The sequence below is a fragment of the Acipenser ruthenus genome, chromosome 12 (genome assembly GCF_902713425.1).
Source record: "Acipenser ruthenus chromosome 12, fAciRut3.2 maternal haplotype, whole genome shotgun sequence".
NCBI lineage: Eukaryota > Metazoa > Chordata > Actinopteri > Acipenseriformes > Acipenseridae > Acipenser > Acipenser ruthenus.
The window spans coordinates 42,392,831-42,412,075 of NC_081200.1; the positions used below are offsets into that span (position 1 = coordinate 42,392,831).

General features: G+C 44.2%; 2 protein-coding genes across 5 annotated transcripts; both read right to left on the minus strand.

The window, feature by feature from the left end:
- Positions 1-683: 683 nt before the first annotated feature.
- LOC131740130 (flavin-containing monooxygenase 5-like) lies at positions 684-15,415 on the minus strand. Of its 4 annotated transcripts, XM_059035237.1 has the most exons (10): positions 9,408-9,503; positions 9,259-9,309; positions 5,728-5,869; positions 4,708-4,896; positions 4,445-4,610; positions 3,421-3,563; positions 3,022-3,221; positions 2,578-2,933; positions 1,864-1,936; positions 684-1,754 (listed from the first exon to the last, which is right to left on the minus strand). In XM_059035237.1, the coding sequence occupies exons 3-10, from the start codon at positions 5,857-5,859 to the stop codon at positions 1,340-1,342; spliced, it is 1,674 nt and encodes a 557-aa protein (XP_058891220.1). In that variant the 5' UTR covers positions 5,860-5,869; positions 9,259-9,309; positions 9,408-9,503; the 3' UTR covers positions 684-1,339. The 4 variants fall into 4 exon arrangements, with proteins under 4 accessions (XP_058891220.1, XP_058891223.1, XP_058891221.1 ...); XM_059035240.1 differs by lacking the exons at positions 9,259-9,309; positions 9,408-9,503 and adding an exon at positions 15,285-15,415; XM_059035238.1 differs by lacking the exon at positions 9,259-9,309 and having other exon boundaries at positions 9,408-9,495.
- Positions 10,715-18,927, minus strand: LOC131739975 (flavin-containing monooxygenase 5-like). The gene is made up of 7 exons (XM_059034168.1): positions 18,166-18,927; positions 16,574-16,715; positions 15,556-15,744; positions 15,262-15,450; positions 14,252-14,888; positions 11,918-11,990; positions 10,715-11,802 (listed from the first exon to the last, which is right to left on the minus strand). Exons 2-7 carry the CDS (start codon positions 16,703-16,705, stop codon positions 11,388-11,390), a joined length of 1,635 nt encoding a protein of 544 aa, XP_058890151.1. The 5' UTR covers positions 16,706-16,715; positions 18,166-18,927; the 3' UTR covers positions 10,715-11,387.
- Between the last annotated feature and the right edge of the window lie 318 nt (positions 18,928-19,245).

Genomic DNA, 19,245 nt, shown 5'->3' on the forward strand with positions numbered 1-19,245 from the left:
GGTTAGGGTTTGGGTTCGGGTCTAGGAGAATGGTTAGGGTTTGGGTTCGGGTTCTAGGAGAATGGTTTGGGTTCGGGTCTAGGAGAATGGTTAAGGTTTTGTGTTCGGGTTCTAGGAGAATGGTTAGGGCTGGCTCTTAGGTAGGACTGTGACAGATGTATCTGTACATTGTCACAGCCCACACTTATTGTAACTGGCTCCCAGAATGCACCAGACCACTCCACTTTTAAACACATTTTACAAAAAGGTTCTTCAATAAGCCCTCCCTCGCAATGTGTCACTCAAAACAAGGACAGCAATTCAGTGTCTCACTGTGGGTTACTGTAACGTGCACTAACAGCCCCCTCCCCTCTGTGCAGTCTTGCCTAGATGATCCTGCTTCTCAGCTCCGGTCTCGGCAGACTGGAGGCGCCAGGCTCGCCACTAGGTGTCGCTCTCTACTGTATTTATTATAATCTTGTATTCCAGGCATCTGCGTTACAATACCTGGTTAAATATTTCATCTTGTGTATAGTTGGCTAACGTATACGTGCAATCATATAATTCAGGATTATTACATCTTCATTAAATTATTTTTAGACACCCTTTTCTCATGAATTAATAGCAGTTAGTTTAAAGGGAAGTTTTCCAATTACCCAAACAACAAACTACCCACCAACAATGAGATTTTCACAGCAATATGATTGAGGTTAAATATAATCATTTATTCAAATTTATAACAAAACACCAATTACAAAATGTGACACCTTTTACAACATGTTGTCATGTTGGCAATTTCTCTTTGTTAATTCAAAATACAGCTGATGGTCACCAAAGTCCCGGGTCAGGGTGAGGTAACGGGGACGGTAACTGAAGCAGACAATGGAAAGTTCTGAATTGCATTTTCTGCCTAGCTGGGTAAGAGTCCCCAGATTTCCAAAGCTCAGGACCGGGGCACATAGATTAAGAATAGTTATAAAACGACACTTTTTTAAAGCATGCTTCTTATTTGAATATAGTGCTTTTATCACTGTTACTGTTTTCACAGTAAAATAAAAAAAAACAACGAGCTCTGTCTGCTGCACAACCACGGCACCTTCCCTTTCCAGCTCCTGGCCATGTTGAACTACATGTTCTAATCATATGGATTGCTGTTTTTACTGCTGCTTTTGCACATTTTTAATTTAGTACACTAACCTATATGAAAAATATTATTCATGACACATTAATATGATTGCTGACTATTTATGTAATTAACGCAAGGAGCGCTATCTGGCTCCTTTGCAAACTAGAAAAATCTCAGGACACTGGGACATTTGATGGGAAAAGGGGATGGTCCCTGTAAAACCAGGACATCTGGTCACCCTAAGTTGGGTACAAATCTCTGGATAAAGGGGGGAGGGTTCTGGATAAAGAGGGGAGGGTAGCGGTGGATGTAAAGGGAAGCTGCAGTGCACAGCAGGCAGGCAGCAGACAGTTTGAGCAGCAGAGGCACCGTGGAGGGGCGGGGTGTTTCCGGGAGCACACGTGTTCTCAGCGGCTTGGCGACGCGGTCCCACTGCGTGAGGATGGCACGGCGAGCCCCGGCCCACTGCCCCGGCCCACAGAGGCGGTACTGGTATGGGGTGCAGGGTCCCAACAGCAACTGCAGACCCAGCCTCATGTCCCTGAGCAGCAGCCAGCCCAGCCTGGGGCGCACGCCCAGCTGTGCAGCCAGCTCATCCATGTAGGGGATATAGTCCACCTGGATGGTGTGGCGCTGGGACAGCACGTACCTGCATTGAGGGCGAGAGAGCATCAGTGCAGCCTCCAGTTTTCACTATTTTATCCCTCACGAGATGAAATAACACATATATATCAGATGATATGTTTTTGTATCTGTACCTTTTGGCCATCGCCTTTTTCTTATTCTCAATGTCCTTCAGCATAGTTTTCTCCGGTGGCAGCTTTTGTAATTCTGAGAAGAGAACAGAAAACAGAGACAGGGTAAAACAATACCCCCCCCCCCCCCCCCCCCCCCGACACCAGCCTGCCGCTGCACACCACCACCACAGCTCTCAGCTACTGTACCGTCTCCCTCCCTCATCAACGTGGCAGCTGTCCTTGTGAAGCAGTCTTCACCAGTAATATTTGTAGAGCTTTTTAACTGAACCAAGACTTTGCACATATACAGCTATGTATCTGGAATACTCTAAATCTTTAAATAAACTTCAAAAGATAGACTGCTCATTTAAAGATAAGAAACAAATGTAATAGAATTACGCAGTCCATGTCATGTTAAAAGACAGCAATACGATTTTATTGTTTCCATTTCGGTATGGCTGCTTTGGACCTTCATTCCAAAACTGTCATACGACTCCACAACTATAAGACAATGACATGTGCACAGAAAATCTAAATTCTGTCGTGTTAAGCATTTACTTGGACTGACTGCACACCATTACATTTCAGGCCAAGACAGATGTAGAAAAAATTCTAATTTTTTTAAAAGTGTTCAGTGCATCTGTCTTGCCCAAAACCTCCAACCATCTAAACCCCATCTCAACCCCATCCCAGCAATCCACTGTTAATTTGCAAGCTTCAATCACCGGCTCCTACCTGCAAAGACCCGCGTTGCCCACCGCGCCTGCAGCTCCGAGATGGGCATGATGGCTCCTAGAGGCTGGATGAGTCCAATGACAGCCAGTGTGGGGCGCTCCAAGGCAGGAGGGAACACGTACTTGTACAGAGACACCTGGTTGTCGGCCACAGCGAGGACAGAGTCGTCGAGGAAGGGGAAGGAGAAGGTGTATCCCGTGGCGAAGACCACCACGTCGATTCTGTCCTCCACGCTCCCGTCCTGGAACACCACACTCGCACTCCTGAACTCGCTCACGTTGGGTTTGACCTGAACCCTCCCTGAGAGGATGCGGTTTGGGAGATCGTCGTTCACCATGGGATGCTGGCTGAAGAGCCTGTGAGGGAGGGAGAGGAAACACGTGGTGATCTCTTCAGGGTCTTACTGTTCACCTGGTACCTTCAGGAGCCATGCCTGGATATTACCTGTGCTCGGGCTGGAGTCCGTACAGACTGTGGTCAAAGCGGGTGTTGATCTTCCTCTCCCCGATCCAGTTCAGGAGGCTGGAAGGCAGGTATTTCCTCAGCAGGGCCGTGATGCGTGTGTTGTACATCATATCGACAGGGAACCCGTTATCTGAGACACGACTCAGCACCCAGGAGCCTCGCCTCGTGCTCAAGAACACCTGCAGAGGATTGAGATCCTGACTTACACTCTCTGAACGTTCGTTACTCAGCTGTGTTCTGTCATTAGGCTCACTTTTCTAAAGGGTGCATGAAGAGCGTTTGAACCGTGGGCTGGTCATGGTGCTTCTGAACTCTAGCTGAAGAAACAAACCGACGTCTCTGTTCGGTTGTTTATTTGTGCACATTGCTGGGGCCCACCTGCTCTGCGACTCCGCTCATCTCCACAGCAATGTCGCCTCCCGAATTCCCAATCCCAATCACCAGGACCCTCTTCCCCTGGAATTCTTGGGGACTCTTGTAATCCCGACTGTGGAAATACTGCCCTCCGAACTTCTCGATCCCTAGAGGGCGTGAAGAAAGCGTGTTTAAATTCAGGTCTCCAGATTGTGGAACTCATTGCCCTTTTCTATTTAGTGATGCTGCCTTAGGCAATATCTTTAAGTCAAGATTAAAAGACTTGCTTTTAAGGGGCTCTCGAGTGGTGCATCCAGTAAAAGCACTCGCGTAGAGTGCAGGATGCTCCCTATAGTCTGGACGTCGTCGGTTTGAGTCCAGGCTATTCCTTTGCCGACCGAGGACTGGAGCTCCCAGGGGGCGGCACACAATTGGCCAAGCGTCGCCCGGGGGGAGGGAGGGTTAGGTCGGCCAGGGTGTTCTCGGCTCACCGCACACCAGCGACCCCTGTAGTCTGGCCAGGCGCCTGCGGGCTTACCTGTACGCTGCCCAGAGCTGCGTTGTCCTCCGACGCTGTAGCTCTGGGTGGCTGTGTGGTGAGTTTGCAGTGCAAAAAAAAGTGGTCGGCTGACGGCACACGCTTCGGAGGACAGCGTGTGTTCGTCTTTGCCGTTCCCGAGTTAGCGTGGGGGTGGTAGCAGTGAGCTAATTTAAACAAAAATAATTGGACACTATTAAATTGGGGAGAAAACAAAAAAACTAGTTTAAATACTAAATTATATATATATATATATATATATATATATATATATATATATATATATTTGTATTTTATTATGGTGGTATGAAAGGTGCTATATAAATGCAAAGCAATAGAATTGAAATAGAGTAAAAGAGTGACCTGTTGATGTATGCCGGTGCCAGTGTACTGTTGTATTAATGTACATTAACCCCATTATCAATAGACAATGTTGCTGTTACCCCAGAGTCCAGTTCAGCCCCTCAATGTTACCCGTCTTGCACACAGCACTTGTGTGGGAGTCCCTACCTGGGAAGTCGTGCAGAGGCATGTGGGGGTGGGTGTGGTGTCCAGTGCAGACCATCACCCCGTCGAAGGTTTCCGATTGCTCCTGCCCCGCACTGCTCACACTCACCACCTCCCACTGTCCCGAGCGGGAGAAATCCAGACGCTTCTTCACACTGCGCACTGCGGTCTGACACACACACGGGAAAGGAAACAGTCAGTAAGCAGATTTACACAGTGCAGTCGTTTTCACAGAGCGCGACAGGGCAAGGGAAACGCACACTGACCTGGAAGCGAACGTGGCGCGTCAGGTCAAAGTGCTGGGCGTACATGCGGAAGTATTCCAGGATGCGGGAGTTGTGCATGTAGTTGGGAAAGTGATCAGGAATGGGGAAGTCGCTGTAGCACATCATCTCTTTGGAGGTGTTGATGATGACCGAGTGGTAGATACTGGCTCGCTCAGCCTCCGCTTCCTCCTGCAAACGAGAGACGCAATTATACAGCTGACTGGAAAGGGTAGTGCAAACTGTGTGCTGTTCACACACTGTACGGTACACTGGGCTCCTAATGAGCTGTGGAATGAGCGAAACAGAAGATCTCTACGTATATATGTTTGTAAAACCCAGATAACTCGTATACTTGTAACATATTCAAATAAAACCTGCCTGTACAATGCTGAACAAAACCAGGACATCTCAACGTGCTTGAGCTTGAAAGATTGGGGGTGGGGGGGGATGAGGGGTGTGGGACTATTAGCAAAGAAATGCTGAAAAAAAGTTTGAGAAAAATCAGCTCAAAAACACTCAACATCTGCCTTTGAGAAATCTAGGGAATTATCTGAGACACATTGCTTAGCAGTCTGATGCATTCCAGCCTGTACAGTAATTTGATCTTACCTGGACAAACCGGAGCCTAAATTAGACACACGATGCATCGTTTGTGCAAGCCACTTACAATCGAGGCTTACATTATTCCCTGGCAGCAAGAAACTCATTTGTACAGGTCATGTTTTTTTGGACTTGATGAAAGCATCTGTGTGTAACAAGACAGAGGCTGTGTGCGATCCAGCGCCCTGCAAGCAAGTGTCTTAACCACAATGCAAAAGAGCCAGGCTTCTCTGCATGCGTGGCTTTAGAGCTTTTAACCTCCTCTCATCGACGGGACAGAATCTGTAACAGCAGTGCATCACACAACACTGCCTGTTACATGTGGGACAAAGACTCTGCAGAGTTGACGTGAGGTTTTGTGATATGGGCTCTCTTTAAAGGAACAAGCAGAATCAGAAAGAATTAAAAGCACCCTCTCACCTTGAACCTCCAGAGCCCCCCGATGTCCTTGCTGCGTTCGAAGCAGACCGGCTCCAGCCCCTCGTCCAAACAGCTCTTAATGCAGGTGAGCCCCGTGGCTCCGGCCCCGATCACAGCTATCCGCCGCCCCATCTCACTGCCGCTGCCGTGGGGAAGAGGGAGAGATTACTGGTTCAAATACTGCCGCTGTTTCGATCTTGAAGACAGTCCGTGTCAAAGGTAGTGCAAACCAGCATCTCAAACATTGCACACACTTTTGAAAACAGCACATTTAACACTGAAATAGTGTGGTAATCTATATTTTCAACCAAGTTATAGGCAAAAAAAGAGAAAGGGTTACAAAGGGTTGAGTGATAAAACTGAACATGGTTTTGGGGCATTAAGGCTTTAAGTTAACTGAATGGTGGTCTTGTAATCATATAGGACCTCAGGCACATGCTTTATTAATATGATAAAAAGGCCCATTAAAAGCACTAGCTTCTTTGTTCCAAAAGCTAAACATGAACGTCACCCATTTAGGCAACTGCGGGGTTAGACATTTTACATAACAATATTTTGATGAGAATATCAAAACTGAAAGAAAAGGTGTTCCATCTGAAATGATACCATTACCAATATATGGATTGGATTACAGAGTTGTAGTGTCTGCTGCTTACTTTACATTGAAGCGATTTTCAGTTGAATCTTTCTTGACAGCATTTCCATTAACTGCTGCACTGTCAGCACGTCACTACGTCTCAAGGTATTTTCTCACGTTTTTTCCCTCATAACTTTACAGGCTTGATACATTGATTGCAGCAAAACATAAGAACAAAAACATAAGGACAACGCAGCTCTGGGCAGCTTACAGGCAAGCCCGCAGGTGCCCGGCCAGACTACAGGGGTCGCTGGTGTGAACATAAGAAAGTTTACAAACGAGAGGAGGCCATTCAGCCCATCTTGCTCATTTGGTTGTTAGTAGCTTATTTATCCCAGAATCTCATCAAGCAGCTTCTTGAAGGATCCCAGGGTGTCAGCTTCAACAACATTACTGGGGAGTTGGTTCCAGACCCTCACAATTCTCTGTGTAAAAAACTGCCCCTTATTTTCTGTTCTGAATGTCCCTTTATCTAATCTCCATTTGTGACCCTGGTTCTTGTTTCTTTTTTCAGGTCGAAAAAGTCCCTTGGGTCGACATTGTCAATACCTTTTAGAATTTGTAATTCTTGAATCAGATCGCTGCGTAGTCTTCTTTGTTCAAGACTGAATAGATTCAATTCTTTAAGCCTGTCTGCTTACGACATTGTCTAGATGAAGACATTTCTGAGTCAACATAAACTCCTAGATGTTTTTCATAGATTCCTTCTTCAATTTCATATCTCCCATATGCTATTTATAATGCACGTTTCTATTGCCTGCGTGCAATATCTTACACTTTTCTCTATTAAATGTAATTTGCCGTGTGTCTGCCCAGTTCTGAATGCTGACGAGGTCATTGCTGGGTGTCTTTATACTTTATTCCACGGGCTTCAGTTAACGTGAACAGTAACAGCGTCCATCATGCATGATAGTTCTAAGCAAATACAATCTTACCTGTCGTTTCTGAGCGTCAAGATTCAATTCTGCCGAGTTTGCCAAAGTTACCTGCTACCTCGGTAGCACTGTAGATATTCATAACAAAGGTCTCCAATCGTTTTGTTTTCGTGAACTATGTACTGTAACTGTATCAGCCGAGCGAAAACAAACAGGCAGCGACAATGACGTATAGAAGGAGAGAGGGCAGAGGGGGCGTGGGCGCGGGCGGCGAGAAGGAGCAGTTTAGTGGTAAGACAATGCGCCGGCCTGCAGTGTGTATGTGCCCTCTCATGCCAGATCCCATACCTACTGTAAAATGAGTGCAAAGTAGTCGTATGACCTTGACAACACTCCGGTCTCAGCAGACTGGAGGCGCCAGGCTCGCCACTAGGTGTCGCTCTCGACTGTATTTATTATAATCTTGTATTCCAGGCATCTGAGTTACAATAACTCGTTATATATTTCATCTTGTGTATAGTTGGCTAAAGCACGGGTTCCCAAACTGTGGTCCGCGACCCAAAGGTTTTTAATATTCATAGTGAAAAGCAGGCGCCGGCGGTAGTAGTAACTAGAAAAATAAAGCGTAGCAGGGAGTATTAGCGGACTGTCAACCTAAGCAGAGATGCACAAATCAGAGCGAACAGATTGCCTGCCTGTAGAGCGAGAGCTCTCACAATAGGGCGGTGTTAACGTCATGTGATCACTCTGCACCGGCAGATGTAAACAGCGCGTTCAGCATTAATACAATTACAATGTCGAATACACTACAAAAGAGCACGTTTTACAAAGTATAAAGAACGAAAAAGGCAGCTACAGGAGTTTCAATGTATTTGTACCGCGGGCTCAGTTTAGAGTTGGAGTGTTTTTTTTTTTCTTTTGTAGAAACGTTCATACTAACTTTTGGACTTGATGTGGCGTCCACGACCTATTCTCTATTTAACTGTACAGGTCGCGATGCAGACTACGCCATCTATAGTTTAACGAGAAATAGAACCTCTCATAACCTTATTAATCTAGCAGCAATATTTGGGTACCCCACACAGAGCCCCTCTCAAATAAATGAAAAGACAAAAGAATGGAAATTGGTTGTGCCAACAAAATCTTTATCAACAACACTAAAACCCACAATTGCTGCAGTGCAATTACACACAATCCTAACCATATATCTTGCACAATAGAATAATTAGGTTATGTGAGGTTCTATTTCTCGTTAAACTATAGATGGCGTAGTCTGCATCGCGACCTGTACAGTTAAATAGAGAATAGGTCGTGGACGCCACATTTGGCGTAGTCGGCAGGATATACTTTTGGACGTCAGTATTCAGGACTCTCCAGAGGAAGTGGAACGCCGCCAGCCACTGTTTCTGCTAGTTGTCTTTATCTTGCACAATAGAATAATTGCTTATTTATTGTCCCCAGCGACACCTAGAGGAGAGATAGAGAAACGTCCATCCAATTAATAAATATTTGGCTGCTCCACCCACCAAAGCCCAGAAGGGCAGTCAACCACCACCTGTGATAAAACAAACAAAAAGAAACCACACGTGAATTATTAAAGTAAATATATTAAAAGTGTAACTATAAACAAAATCACCACACCTAACATAATAGTGCACAATTCAAAAATAAAACACAACCCAGCACCTTACTTGACTAAACGTTCAATGCTCTGTAGAGCAGCTACAATAGCGACGCTCTCCCTCGCAGCTCCTATAGACACACACTAAAAGCTAGCTAAACGCTGCACGATACTATTAACACTGTAAAGACAAATAAAAACGTGCGTACACAAACTAAAACAAACAAGGGACAATAATAAGCAAAAACAATGTGCAAGATAAACACAGGGAAAGACAACTAGCAGAAACAGTGACTGGCGGCGTTCCACTTCCTACAACAACAAAAGAAACCTTGTTACGCCGCACCACCACAACAAATCTAACGCAGCAATTACATTGAAAACACAGTTTCCATTACCTCGGGAGAGTCCGGAATACTGACGTCCAAAAGTATATCCGCCGACTCGCCCTACAATATACCAATAACGATACCATAAAACCAGGACACCAAAAGAGTACTGCACATAAAAATTAAGAGGGAGCAAAACAACAGTGCAACCGGCTTACCTCGTCACAGGGGGAACCACGGGAACCACAGGAACCACAGGAACACCAAAACACAGCTGCACATCGACTACCTGGTTCTCTTGCACCCTTATGGTGCCGATATTTATAATGCCAACAATTAACACTTCCTGGTTCCCGCGGTCCCACCTGTTACATTCATAAGATTAATTTAAAAATTCAATTGATTCCTATGATATGATGAATACGTTTTTGTGACTAATTACATTTAAAACGTTGAGTACTTTGATGTATGTTTCAATATTAATTAAATCAAGTTATTAATCAAACTGATAAGTCTTGTTACACGCCGGTAATTGATTTATTAAAATGTTTGGATATACTGCTATTTTATTGATTACTGGCTCGTTCACAGTCGTCTTAAAATAACACTAGAATACGTTTTGTTGTTTTTTTTTTTGACGGATTCAGTTTTCGCTGCAGATGGATTTATTTTCGTACTTTTTCTTCTTGTTACGTGGCGCCGCTGCGCTCCGATTTTTTAAAAAATGTTTTGGGGGGATGCAAGCTAACTGAATGTGATTTTGCAAGTTGCATTTGATTGCATTTGAGTGTACAGCGTAGTTGCGAAAAAAGCAACTTATGCAAGGCTCTCGTTTCCTTCTGTATTGTGTGCATGGCGTATGAGGTAACGGCTGGACGTTTTAGTTACACAGTGTTCAGAAATTAGGATTTAAGAGTTATGATTTTGTGCAAGTTGTACTGGTTTTACTCAAAGTGATTCCTGTGCAGGTATTTATGAATGGGAATAATAAGAGACATGCACTTCTTTCTTGTTTGATGAGCAAGAAAAATAACTGCATTTCTATAATGTTCAATTATACAAAGATACGTAATTTAAAGGTTTGATAAAAAAGTCTGTTCAGTTTTTGCAATTTATTTTATTTACTAACGTGCATATTCACTCGGTGCATATTCCATGTGATTTCCATGTTTCACGATATTTATTCAAATGAATAAAGCACAGTTTAGATGAGGTATATTTATAATGTTACAGGTTTAAACATATAAAATGTTTTTAATTTGACATTTCCCCAAGGAGTGCTAATAGAGGGCCGCAGTGGCTAATGCAGCTGAACAGGTGGGCCTCAGGTAAAAAAAAATAAAAATTGGGAACTCCTGGGCTAAAGTATAAGTGCAATCATATAATTCAGGATTATTACATCTTCATTAAATTATTTTTAGACACCCTTTTCTCATGAATTAATAGCAGTTAGTTTAAAGGGAAGTTTTCCAATTACCCAAACAACAAACTACCCACCAACAATGAGATTTTCACAGCAATATGATTGAGGTTAAATATAATCATTTATTCATATTTATAGCAAAACACCAATTACAAAATGTGACACCTTTTACAACATGTTTTCATGTTGGCAATTTCTCTTTGTTAATTCAAAATACAGCTGATGGTCACCAAAGTCCCGGGTCAGGGTGAGGTAACGGGGACGGTAACTGAAGCAGACAATGGAAAGTTCTGAATTGTATTTTCTGCCTAGCTGGGTAAGAGTCCCCAGATTTCCAAAGCTCAGGACCGGGGCACATAGATTAAGAATAGTTATAAAACGACACTTTTTAAAGCATGCTTCTTATTTGAATATAGTGCTTTTATCACTGTTACTGTTTTCACAGTAAAATAAAAAAAAAACAACGAGCTCTGTCTGCTGCACAACCACGGCACCTTCCCTTTCCAGCTCCTGGCCATGTTGAACTACATGTTCTAATCATATGGATTGCTGTTTTTACTGCTGCTTTTGCACATTTTTAATTTAGTACACTAACCTATATGAAAAATATTATTCATGACACATTAATATGATTGCTGATTATTTATGTAATTAACGCAAGGAGCGCTATCTGGCTCCTTTGCAAACTAGGACTTTAAGGTTTCTGGAAAAATCTCAGGACATAGGGACATTTGATGGGAAAAGGGGATGGTCCCTGTAAAACCAGGACATCTGGTCACCCTAAGTTGGGTACAAATCTCTGGATAAAGGGGGGAGGGTTCTGGATAAAGGGGGGAGGGTAGCAGTGGATGTAAAGGGAAGCTGCAGTGCACAGCAGACAGGCAGCAGACAGTTTGAGCAGCAGAGGCACCGTGGAGGGGCGGGGTGTTTCCAGGAGCACACGTGTTCTCAGCGGCTTGGCGACGCGGTCCCACTGCGTGAGGATGGCACGGCGAGCCCCGGCCCACTGCCCCGGCCCACAGAGGCGGTACTGGTATGGGGTGCAGGGTCCCAACAGCAACTGCAGACCCAGCCTCGGATCCCTGAGCAGCAGCCAGCCTAGCCTGGGGCGCACGCCCAGCTGTGCAGCCAGCTCATCCATGTAGGGGATATAGTCCACCTGGATGGTGTGGCGCTGGGACAGCACGTACCTGCATTGAGGGCGAGAGAGCATCAGTGCAGCCTCCAGTTTTCACTATTTTATCCCTCACGAGATGAAATAACACATATATATATATATCAGATGATATGTTTTTGTATCTGTACCTTTTGGCCATCGCCTTTTTCTTATTCTCAATGTCCTTCAGCATAGTTTTCTCCGGTGGCAGCTTTTGTAATTCTGAGAAGAGAACAGAAAACAGAGACAGGGTAAAACAATACCCCCGCGACACCAGCCTGCCGCTGCACACCACCACCACAGCTCTCAGCTACTGTACCGTCTCCCTCCCTCATCAACGTGGCAGCTGTCCTTGTGAAGCAGTCTTCACCAGTAATATTTGTAGAGCTTTTTAACTGAACCAAGACTTTGCACATATACAGCTACAGACGTGCTCAAATTTGTTGGTACCCCTCCACAAAAAACGAAGAATGCACAATTTTCTCTGAAATAACTTGAAACTGACAAAAGTAATTGGCATCCGCCATTGTTTATTCCATATTTAATAGAAATCAGACTTTGCTTTTGATTTTTTATTCAACATAATATTGTAAATAAGAAAACAAATGAAAATGGCATGGACAAAAATGATGGGACCGCTAACCTAATATTTTGTTGCACAACCTTTGGAGGCAATCACTGCAATCAGACGTTTTCTGTCGCTGTCAATGAGACTTCTGCACCTGTTAACAGGTAGTTTGGCCCACTCTTCCTGAGCAAACTGCTCCAGCTATCTCAGGTTTGATGGGTGCCTTCTCCAGACTGCAAGTTTCAGCTCTTTCCATAGATGTTCGATAGGATTCAGATCAGGACTCATAGAAGGCCACTTCAGAATAGTCCAATGTTTTGTTCTTATCCATTCTTGGATGCTTTCAGCTGTGTGTTTTGGGTCATTATCCTGTTGGAGGACCCATGACCTGCGACTGAGACAGAGATTTCTGACACTGGGCAGTACGTTTCGCTCCAGAATGCCTTGATAGTCTTGAGATTTCATTATGCCCTGCACAGATTCAAGGCACCCTGTGCCAGGCGCAGCAAAGCAGCCCCAAAACATAACCGACCCTCCTCCATGTTTCACTGTAGGTATGGTATTCTTTTCTTTGAAAGCTTCATTTTTTCATCTGTGAACATAGAGCTGATGTGACTTGCCAAAAAGCTCCAGTTTTGACTCATCTGTCCAAAGGACGTTCTCCCAGAAGGATTGTGGCTTGTCAATATGCATGTTAGCAAATTCCAGTCTGGCTTTTTTATGTTTTTCTTTCAAAAGTGGAGTCCTCCTGGGTCTTCTTCCATGGAGCCCACTTTCGCTCAAAAAGCGACAGATGGTGCGATCAGAAACTGACGTACCTTCACCTTGGAGTTCAGCTTGTATCTCTTTGGCAGTTATCCTTGGTTCTTTTTCTACCATTCGCACTATCCTTCTGTTCACTCTGGGGTCAATTTTCCTCTTGCGGCCGTGCCCAGGGAGGTTGGCTACAGTTCCATGGACCTTAAACTTCTTAATAATATTTGCAACTGTTGTCACATGAACATCAAGCTGCTTGGAGATGGTCTTGTAGCCTTTACCTTTACCATGCTTGTCTATTATTTTCTTTCTGATCTCCTCAGACAACTCTCTCCTTTGCTTTCTCTGGTCCATGTTCAGTGTGGTGCACACAATGATACCAAACAGCACCGTGACTACTTTTCTCCATTTAAATAGGCTGAATGACTGATTACAAGATTGGAGACATGTGTAATACTAATTAAAGAAACTAATTAGTTTGAAATATCACTATAATCCAATTATTTATTATCTTTTCTAAGGGGTACCAACAAATGTGTCCAGGCCATTTTAGAATATCTTTGTAGAATCAGCAATAATTCATCTCTTTTCACAGCTTCTTTGCTTTATTCTATGACATACCAAAGGCATGCAAGTATACATGATAAAATAGCTTTTAATTTCATCACTTTTCAGGAGGAATGAAGCATTATTTCAATGAGCTGTAAGGGTACCAACAAATTTGAGCACGTCTGTATGTATCCGGAATACTCTAAATCTTTAAATAAACTTCAAAAGATAGACTGCTCATTTAAAGATAAGAAACAAATGTAATAGAATTACGCAGTCCATGTCATGTTAAAAGACAGCAATACGATTTTATTGTTTCCATTTCGGTATGGCTGCTTTGGACCTTCATTCCAAAACTGTCATACGACTCCACAACTATAAGACAATGACATGTGCACAGAAAATCTAAATTCTGTCGTGTTAAGCATTTACTTGGACTGACTGCACACCATTACATTTCAGGCCAAGACAGATGTAGAAAAAAATTCTAATTTTTTTAAAAGTGTTCAGTGCATCTGTCATGCCCAAAACCTCTAACCATCTAAACCCCATCTCAACCCCATCCCAGCAATCCACTGTTAATTTGCAAGCTTCAATCACCGGCTCCTACCTGCAAAGACCCGCGTTGCCCACCGCGCCTGCAGCTCCGAGATGGGCATGATGGCTCCTAGAGGCTGGATGAGTCCAATGACAGCCAGTGTGGGGCGCTCCAAGGCAGGAGGGAACACGTACTTGTACAGAGACACCTGGTTGTCGGCCACAGCGAGGACAGAGTCGTCGAGGAAGGGGAAGGAGAAGGTGTATCCCGTGGCGAAGACCACCACGTCGATTTTGTCCTCCACGCTCCCGTCCTGGAACACCACACTCGTACTTAAGTAATCCAGTAAAAGCACTTGCGTAGAGTGCAGGATGCGCCCTATAGTCTGGACATCGTCGGTTTGAGTCCAGGCTATTCCTTTGCCGACCGAGGACTGGAGCTCCCAGGGGGCGGCACACAATTGGCCAAGCGTCGCCCGGGGGGAGGGAGGGTTAGGTCGGCCAGGGTGTTCTCGGCTCACCGCGCACCAGCGACCCCTGTAGTCTGGCCAGGCGCCTGCGGGCTTACCTGTAAGCTGCCCAGAGCTGCGTTGTCCTCCGACGCTGTAGCTCTGGGTGGCTGTGTGGTGAGTTTGCAGTGTAAAAAAAAGTGGTCGGCTGACGGCACACGCTTGGGAGGACAGCGTGTGTTCGTCTTCGCCGTTCCCGAGTCAGCGTGGGGGTGGTAGCAGTGAGCTAATCTAAACAAAAATAATTGGACACTATTAAATTGGGGAGAAAACAACAAAAAAAACTAGTTGGTGACTACTAAATTAAATATATATATATATATATATATATATATATATATATATATATATATATATATATATATATATATATTTGTATTTTATTATGGTGGTATGAAAGGTGCTATATAAATGCAAAGCAATAGAATTGAAATAGAGTAAAAGAGTGACCTGTTGATGTATGCCGGTGCCAGTGTACTGTTGTATTAATGTACATTAACCCCATTATCAATAGACAATGTTGCTGTTACCCCAGAGTCCAGTTCAGCCCCTCAATGTTACCCGTCTTGCACACAGCACTTGTGTGGGAGTCCCTACCTGGGAAGTCGTGCAGAGGCATGTGGGGGTGGGTGTGGTGTCCAGTGCAGACCATCACCCCGTCGAAGGTTTCTGATTGCTCCTGCCCCGCACTGCTCACACTCACCACCTCCCACTGTCCCGAGCGGGAGAAATCCGGACGCTTCTTCACACTGCGCACTGCGGTCTGACACACACACACACACAGGGGAAAGGAAACAGTCAGTAAGCAGATTTACACAGTGCAGTCGTTTTCACAGAGCGCGACAGGGCAAGGGAAACGCACACTGACCTGGAAGCGAACGTGGCGCGTCAGGTCAAAGTGCTGGGCGTACATGCGGAAGTATTCCAGGATGCGGGAGTTGTGCATGTAGTTGGGAAAGTGATCAGGAATGGGGAAGTCGCTGTAGCACATCATCTCTTTGGAGGTGTTGATGATGACCGAGTGGTAGATACTGGCTCGCTCAGCCTCCGCTTCCTCCTGCAAACGAGAGACGCAATTATACAGCTGACTGGAAAGGGTAGTGCAAACTGTGTGCTGTTCACACACTGTACGGTACACTGGGCTCCTAATGAGCTGTGGAATGAGCGAAACAGAAGATCTCTACGTATATATGTTTGTAAAACCCAGATGACTCGTATACTTGTAACATATTCAAATAAAACCTGCCTGTACAATGCTGAACAAAACCAGGACATCTCAACGTGCTTGAGCTTGAAAGATTGGGGGTGGGAGGATGAGGGGTGTGGGGCTATTAGCAAAGAAATGCTGAAAAAAAGTTTGAGAAAAATCAGCTCAAAAACACTCAACATCTGCCTTTGAGAAATCTAGGGAATTATCTGAGACACATTGCTTAGCAGTCTGATGCATTCCAGCCTGTACAGTAATTTGATCTTACCTGGACAAACCAGAGCCTAAATTAGACACACGATGCATCGTTTGTGCAAGCCACTTACAATCGAGGCTTACATTATTCCCTGGCAGCAAGAAACTCATTTGTACAGGTCATGTTTTTTTGGACTTGATGAAAGCACCTGTGTGTAACAAGACAGAGGCTGTGTGCGATCCAGCGCCCTGCAAGCAAGTGTCTTAACCACAATGCAAAAGAGCCAGGCTTCTCTGCATTCGTGGCTTTAGAGCTTTTAACCTCCTCTCATCGACGGGACAGAATCTGTAACAGCAGTGCATCACACAACACTGCCTGTTACATGTGGGACAAAGACTCTGCAGAGTTGACGTGAGGTTTTGTGATATGGGCTCTCTTTAAAGGAACAAGCAGAATCAGAATGAATTAAAAGCACCCTCTCACCTTGAACCTCCAGAGCCCCCCGATGTCCTTGCTGCGTTCGAAGCAGACCGGCTCCAGCCCCTCGTCCAAACAGCTCTTAATGCAGGTGAGCCCCGTGGCTCCGGCCCCGATCACAGCTATCCGCCGCCCCATCTCACTGCCGCTGCCGTGGGGAAGAGGGAGAGGTTACTGGTTCAAATACTGCCGCTGTTTCGATCTTGAAGACAGTCCGTGTCAAAGGTAGTGCAAACCAGCATCTCAAACATTGCACACACTTTTGAAAACAGCACATTTAACACTGAAATAGTGTGGTAATCTATATTTTCAACCAAGTTATAGGCAAAAAAAGAGAAAGGGTTACAAAGGGTTGAGTGATCAATATTGTAAAACTGAACATGGTTGAGGGGCATTAAGGCTTTAAGTTAACTGAATGGTGGTCTTGTAATCATATAGGACCTCAGGCACATGCTTTATTAATATGATAAAAAGGCCCATTAAAAGCACTAGCTTCTTTTTTCCAAAAGCTAAACACGAATGTCACCCATTTAGGCAACTGCGGGGTTAGACATTTTACATAACAATATTTTGATGAGAATATCAAAACTGAAAGAAAAGGTGTTCCATCTGAAATGATACCATTACCAATATATGGATTGGATTACAGAGTTGTAGTGTCTGCTGCTTACTTTACATTGAAGCGATTTTCAGTTGAATCTTTCTTGACAGCATTTCCATTAACTGCTGCACTGTCAGCACGTCACTACGTCTCAAGGTATTTTCTCTCACGTTTTTTCATCATAACTTTACAGGCTTCATACATTGATTGCAGCAAAACATAAGAACAAAAACATAAGGACAACGCAGCTCTGGGCAGTTTACAGGCAAGCCCGCAGTTGCCCGGCCAGACCACAGGGGTCGCTGGTGTGAACATAAGAACATCAGAAAGTTTACAAACGAGAGGAGGCCATTCAGCCCATCTTGCTCGTTTGGTTGTTAGTAGCTTATTGATCCCAGAATCTCATCAAGCAGCTTCTTGAAGGATCCCAGGGTGTCAGCTTCAACAACATTACTGGGGAGTTGGTTCCAGACCCTCACAATTCTCTGTGTAAAAAACTGCCCCCTATTTTCTGTTCTGAATGTCCCTTTATCTAATCTCCATTTGTGACCCCTGGTCCTTGTTTCTTTTTTCAGGTCGAAAAAGTCCCTTGGGTCGACATTGTCTATACCTTTTAGAATTTGTAATTCTTGAATCAGATCGCTGCGTAGTCTTCTTTGTTCAAGACTGAATAGATTCAATTCTTTAAGCCTGTCTGCTTACGACATTGTCTAGATGAAGACATTTCTGAGTCAACATAAACTCCTAGATGTTTTTCATAGATTCCTTCTTCAATTTCAGTATCTCCCATATGGTATTTATAATGCACGTTTCTATTGCCTGCGTGCAGTACCTTACACTTTTCTCTATTAAATGTAATTTGCCGTGTGTCTGCCCAGTTCTGAATGCTGACGAGGTCATTGCTGGGTGTCTTTATACTTTATTCCACGGGCTTCAGTTAACGTGAACAGTAACAGCGTCCATCATGCATGATAGTTCTAAGCAAATACAATCTTACCTGTCGTTTCTGAGCGTCAAGATTCAATTCCGCCGAGTTTGCCAAAGTTACCTGCTACCTCGGTAGCACTGTAGATATTCATAACAAAGGTCTCCAATCGTTTTGTTTTCGTGAACTATGTACTGTAACTGTATCAGCCGAGCGAAAACAAACAGGCAGCGAAAATGACGTATAGAAGGAGAGAGGGCAGAGGGGGCGTGGGCGCGGGCGGCGAGAAGGAGCAGTTTAGTGGTAAGACAATGCGCCGGCCTGCAGTGTGTATGTGCCCTCTCATGCCAGATCCCATACCTACTGTAAAATGAGTGCAAAGTAGTCGTATGACCTTGACAACACTCCGGTCTCAGCAGACTGGAGGCGCCAGGCTATTATAATCTTGTATTCCAGGCATCTGAGTTACAATAACTCGTTATATATTTCATCTTGTGTATAGTTGGCTAAAGCACGGGTTCCCAAACTGTGGTCCGCGACCCAAAGGTTTTTAATATTCATAGTGAAAAATAAAGCGTAGCAGGGAGTATTAGCGGACTGTCAATCTAAGCAGAAATGCACAAACCAGAGCGAACAGATTGCCTGCCTGTAGAGCGAGAGCTCTGACAATAGGGCGGTGTTAACGTCATGTGATCGCTCTGCACCGGCAGATGTAAACAGCGTGTTCAGCATTAATACAATTACAGTATGTCGAATACACTACAAAAGAGCACGTTTTACAAAGTATAAAGAACGAAAAAGGCAGCTACAGGAGTTTCAATGTATTTGTACCGCGGGCTCAGTTTAGAGTTGCTGGAGTGTTTTTTTTTTCTTTTGTAGAAACGTTTTCATACTAACTTTTGTACTTGATAAGATTAATTTAAAAATTCAATTGATTCCTATGATATGATGAATACGTTTTTGTGACTAATTACATTTAAAACGTTGAGTACTTTGATGTATGTTTCAATATTAATTAAATCAAGTTATTAATCAAACTGATAAGTCTTGTTACACGCCGGTAATTGATTTATTAAAATGTTTGGATATCCTGCTATTTTATTGATTACTGGCTCGTTCACAGTCGTCTTAAAATAACACTAGAATACGTTT

What these genes read in the sequence shown, in the direction of transcription:
- LOC131740130 (XM_059035240.1), bottom strand. Translation starts at nt 5,859, where the DNA reads ATGGGGCGGCGGATAGCTGTGATCGGGGCCGGAGCCACGGGGCTCACC. An exon ending in GGACTCCAGCCCGAGCACAG is followed by an intron (nt 2,934 to 3,021) that starts GTAATATCCAGG and finishes CCTCCCTCACAG; the next exon opens with GCTCTTCAGCCAGCATCCCA. An exon ending in AAAAAGGCGATGGCCAAAAG is followed by an intron (nt 1,755 to 1,863) that starts GTACAGATACAA and finishes CCCTCAATGCAG; the next exon opens with GTACGTGCTGTCCCAGCGCC.
- LOC131739975 (XM_059034168.1), bottom strand. Translation starts at nt 16,705, where the DNA reads ATGGGGCGGCGGATAGCTGTGATCGGGGCCGGAGCCACGGGGCTCACC. An exon ending in GGGGGCTCTGGAGGTTCAAG is followed by an intron (nt 15,745 to 16,573) that starts GTGAGAGGGTGC and finishes TCTCGTTTGCAG; the next exon opens with GAGGAAGCGGAGGCTGAGCG. An exon ending in AAAAAGGCGATGGCCAAAAG is followed by an intron (nt 11,803 to 11,917) that starts GTACAGATACAA and finishes CCCTCAATGCAG; the next exon opens with GTACGTGCTGTCCCAGCGCC.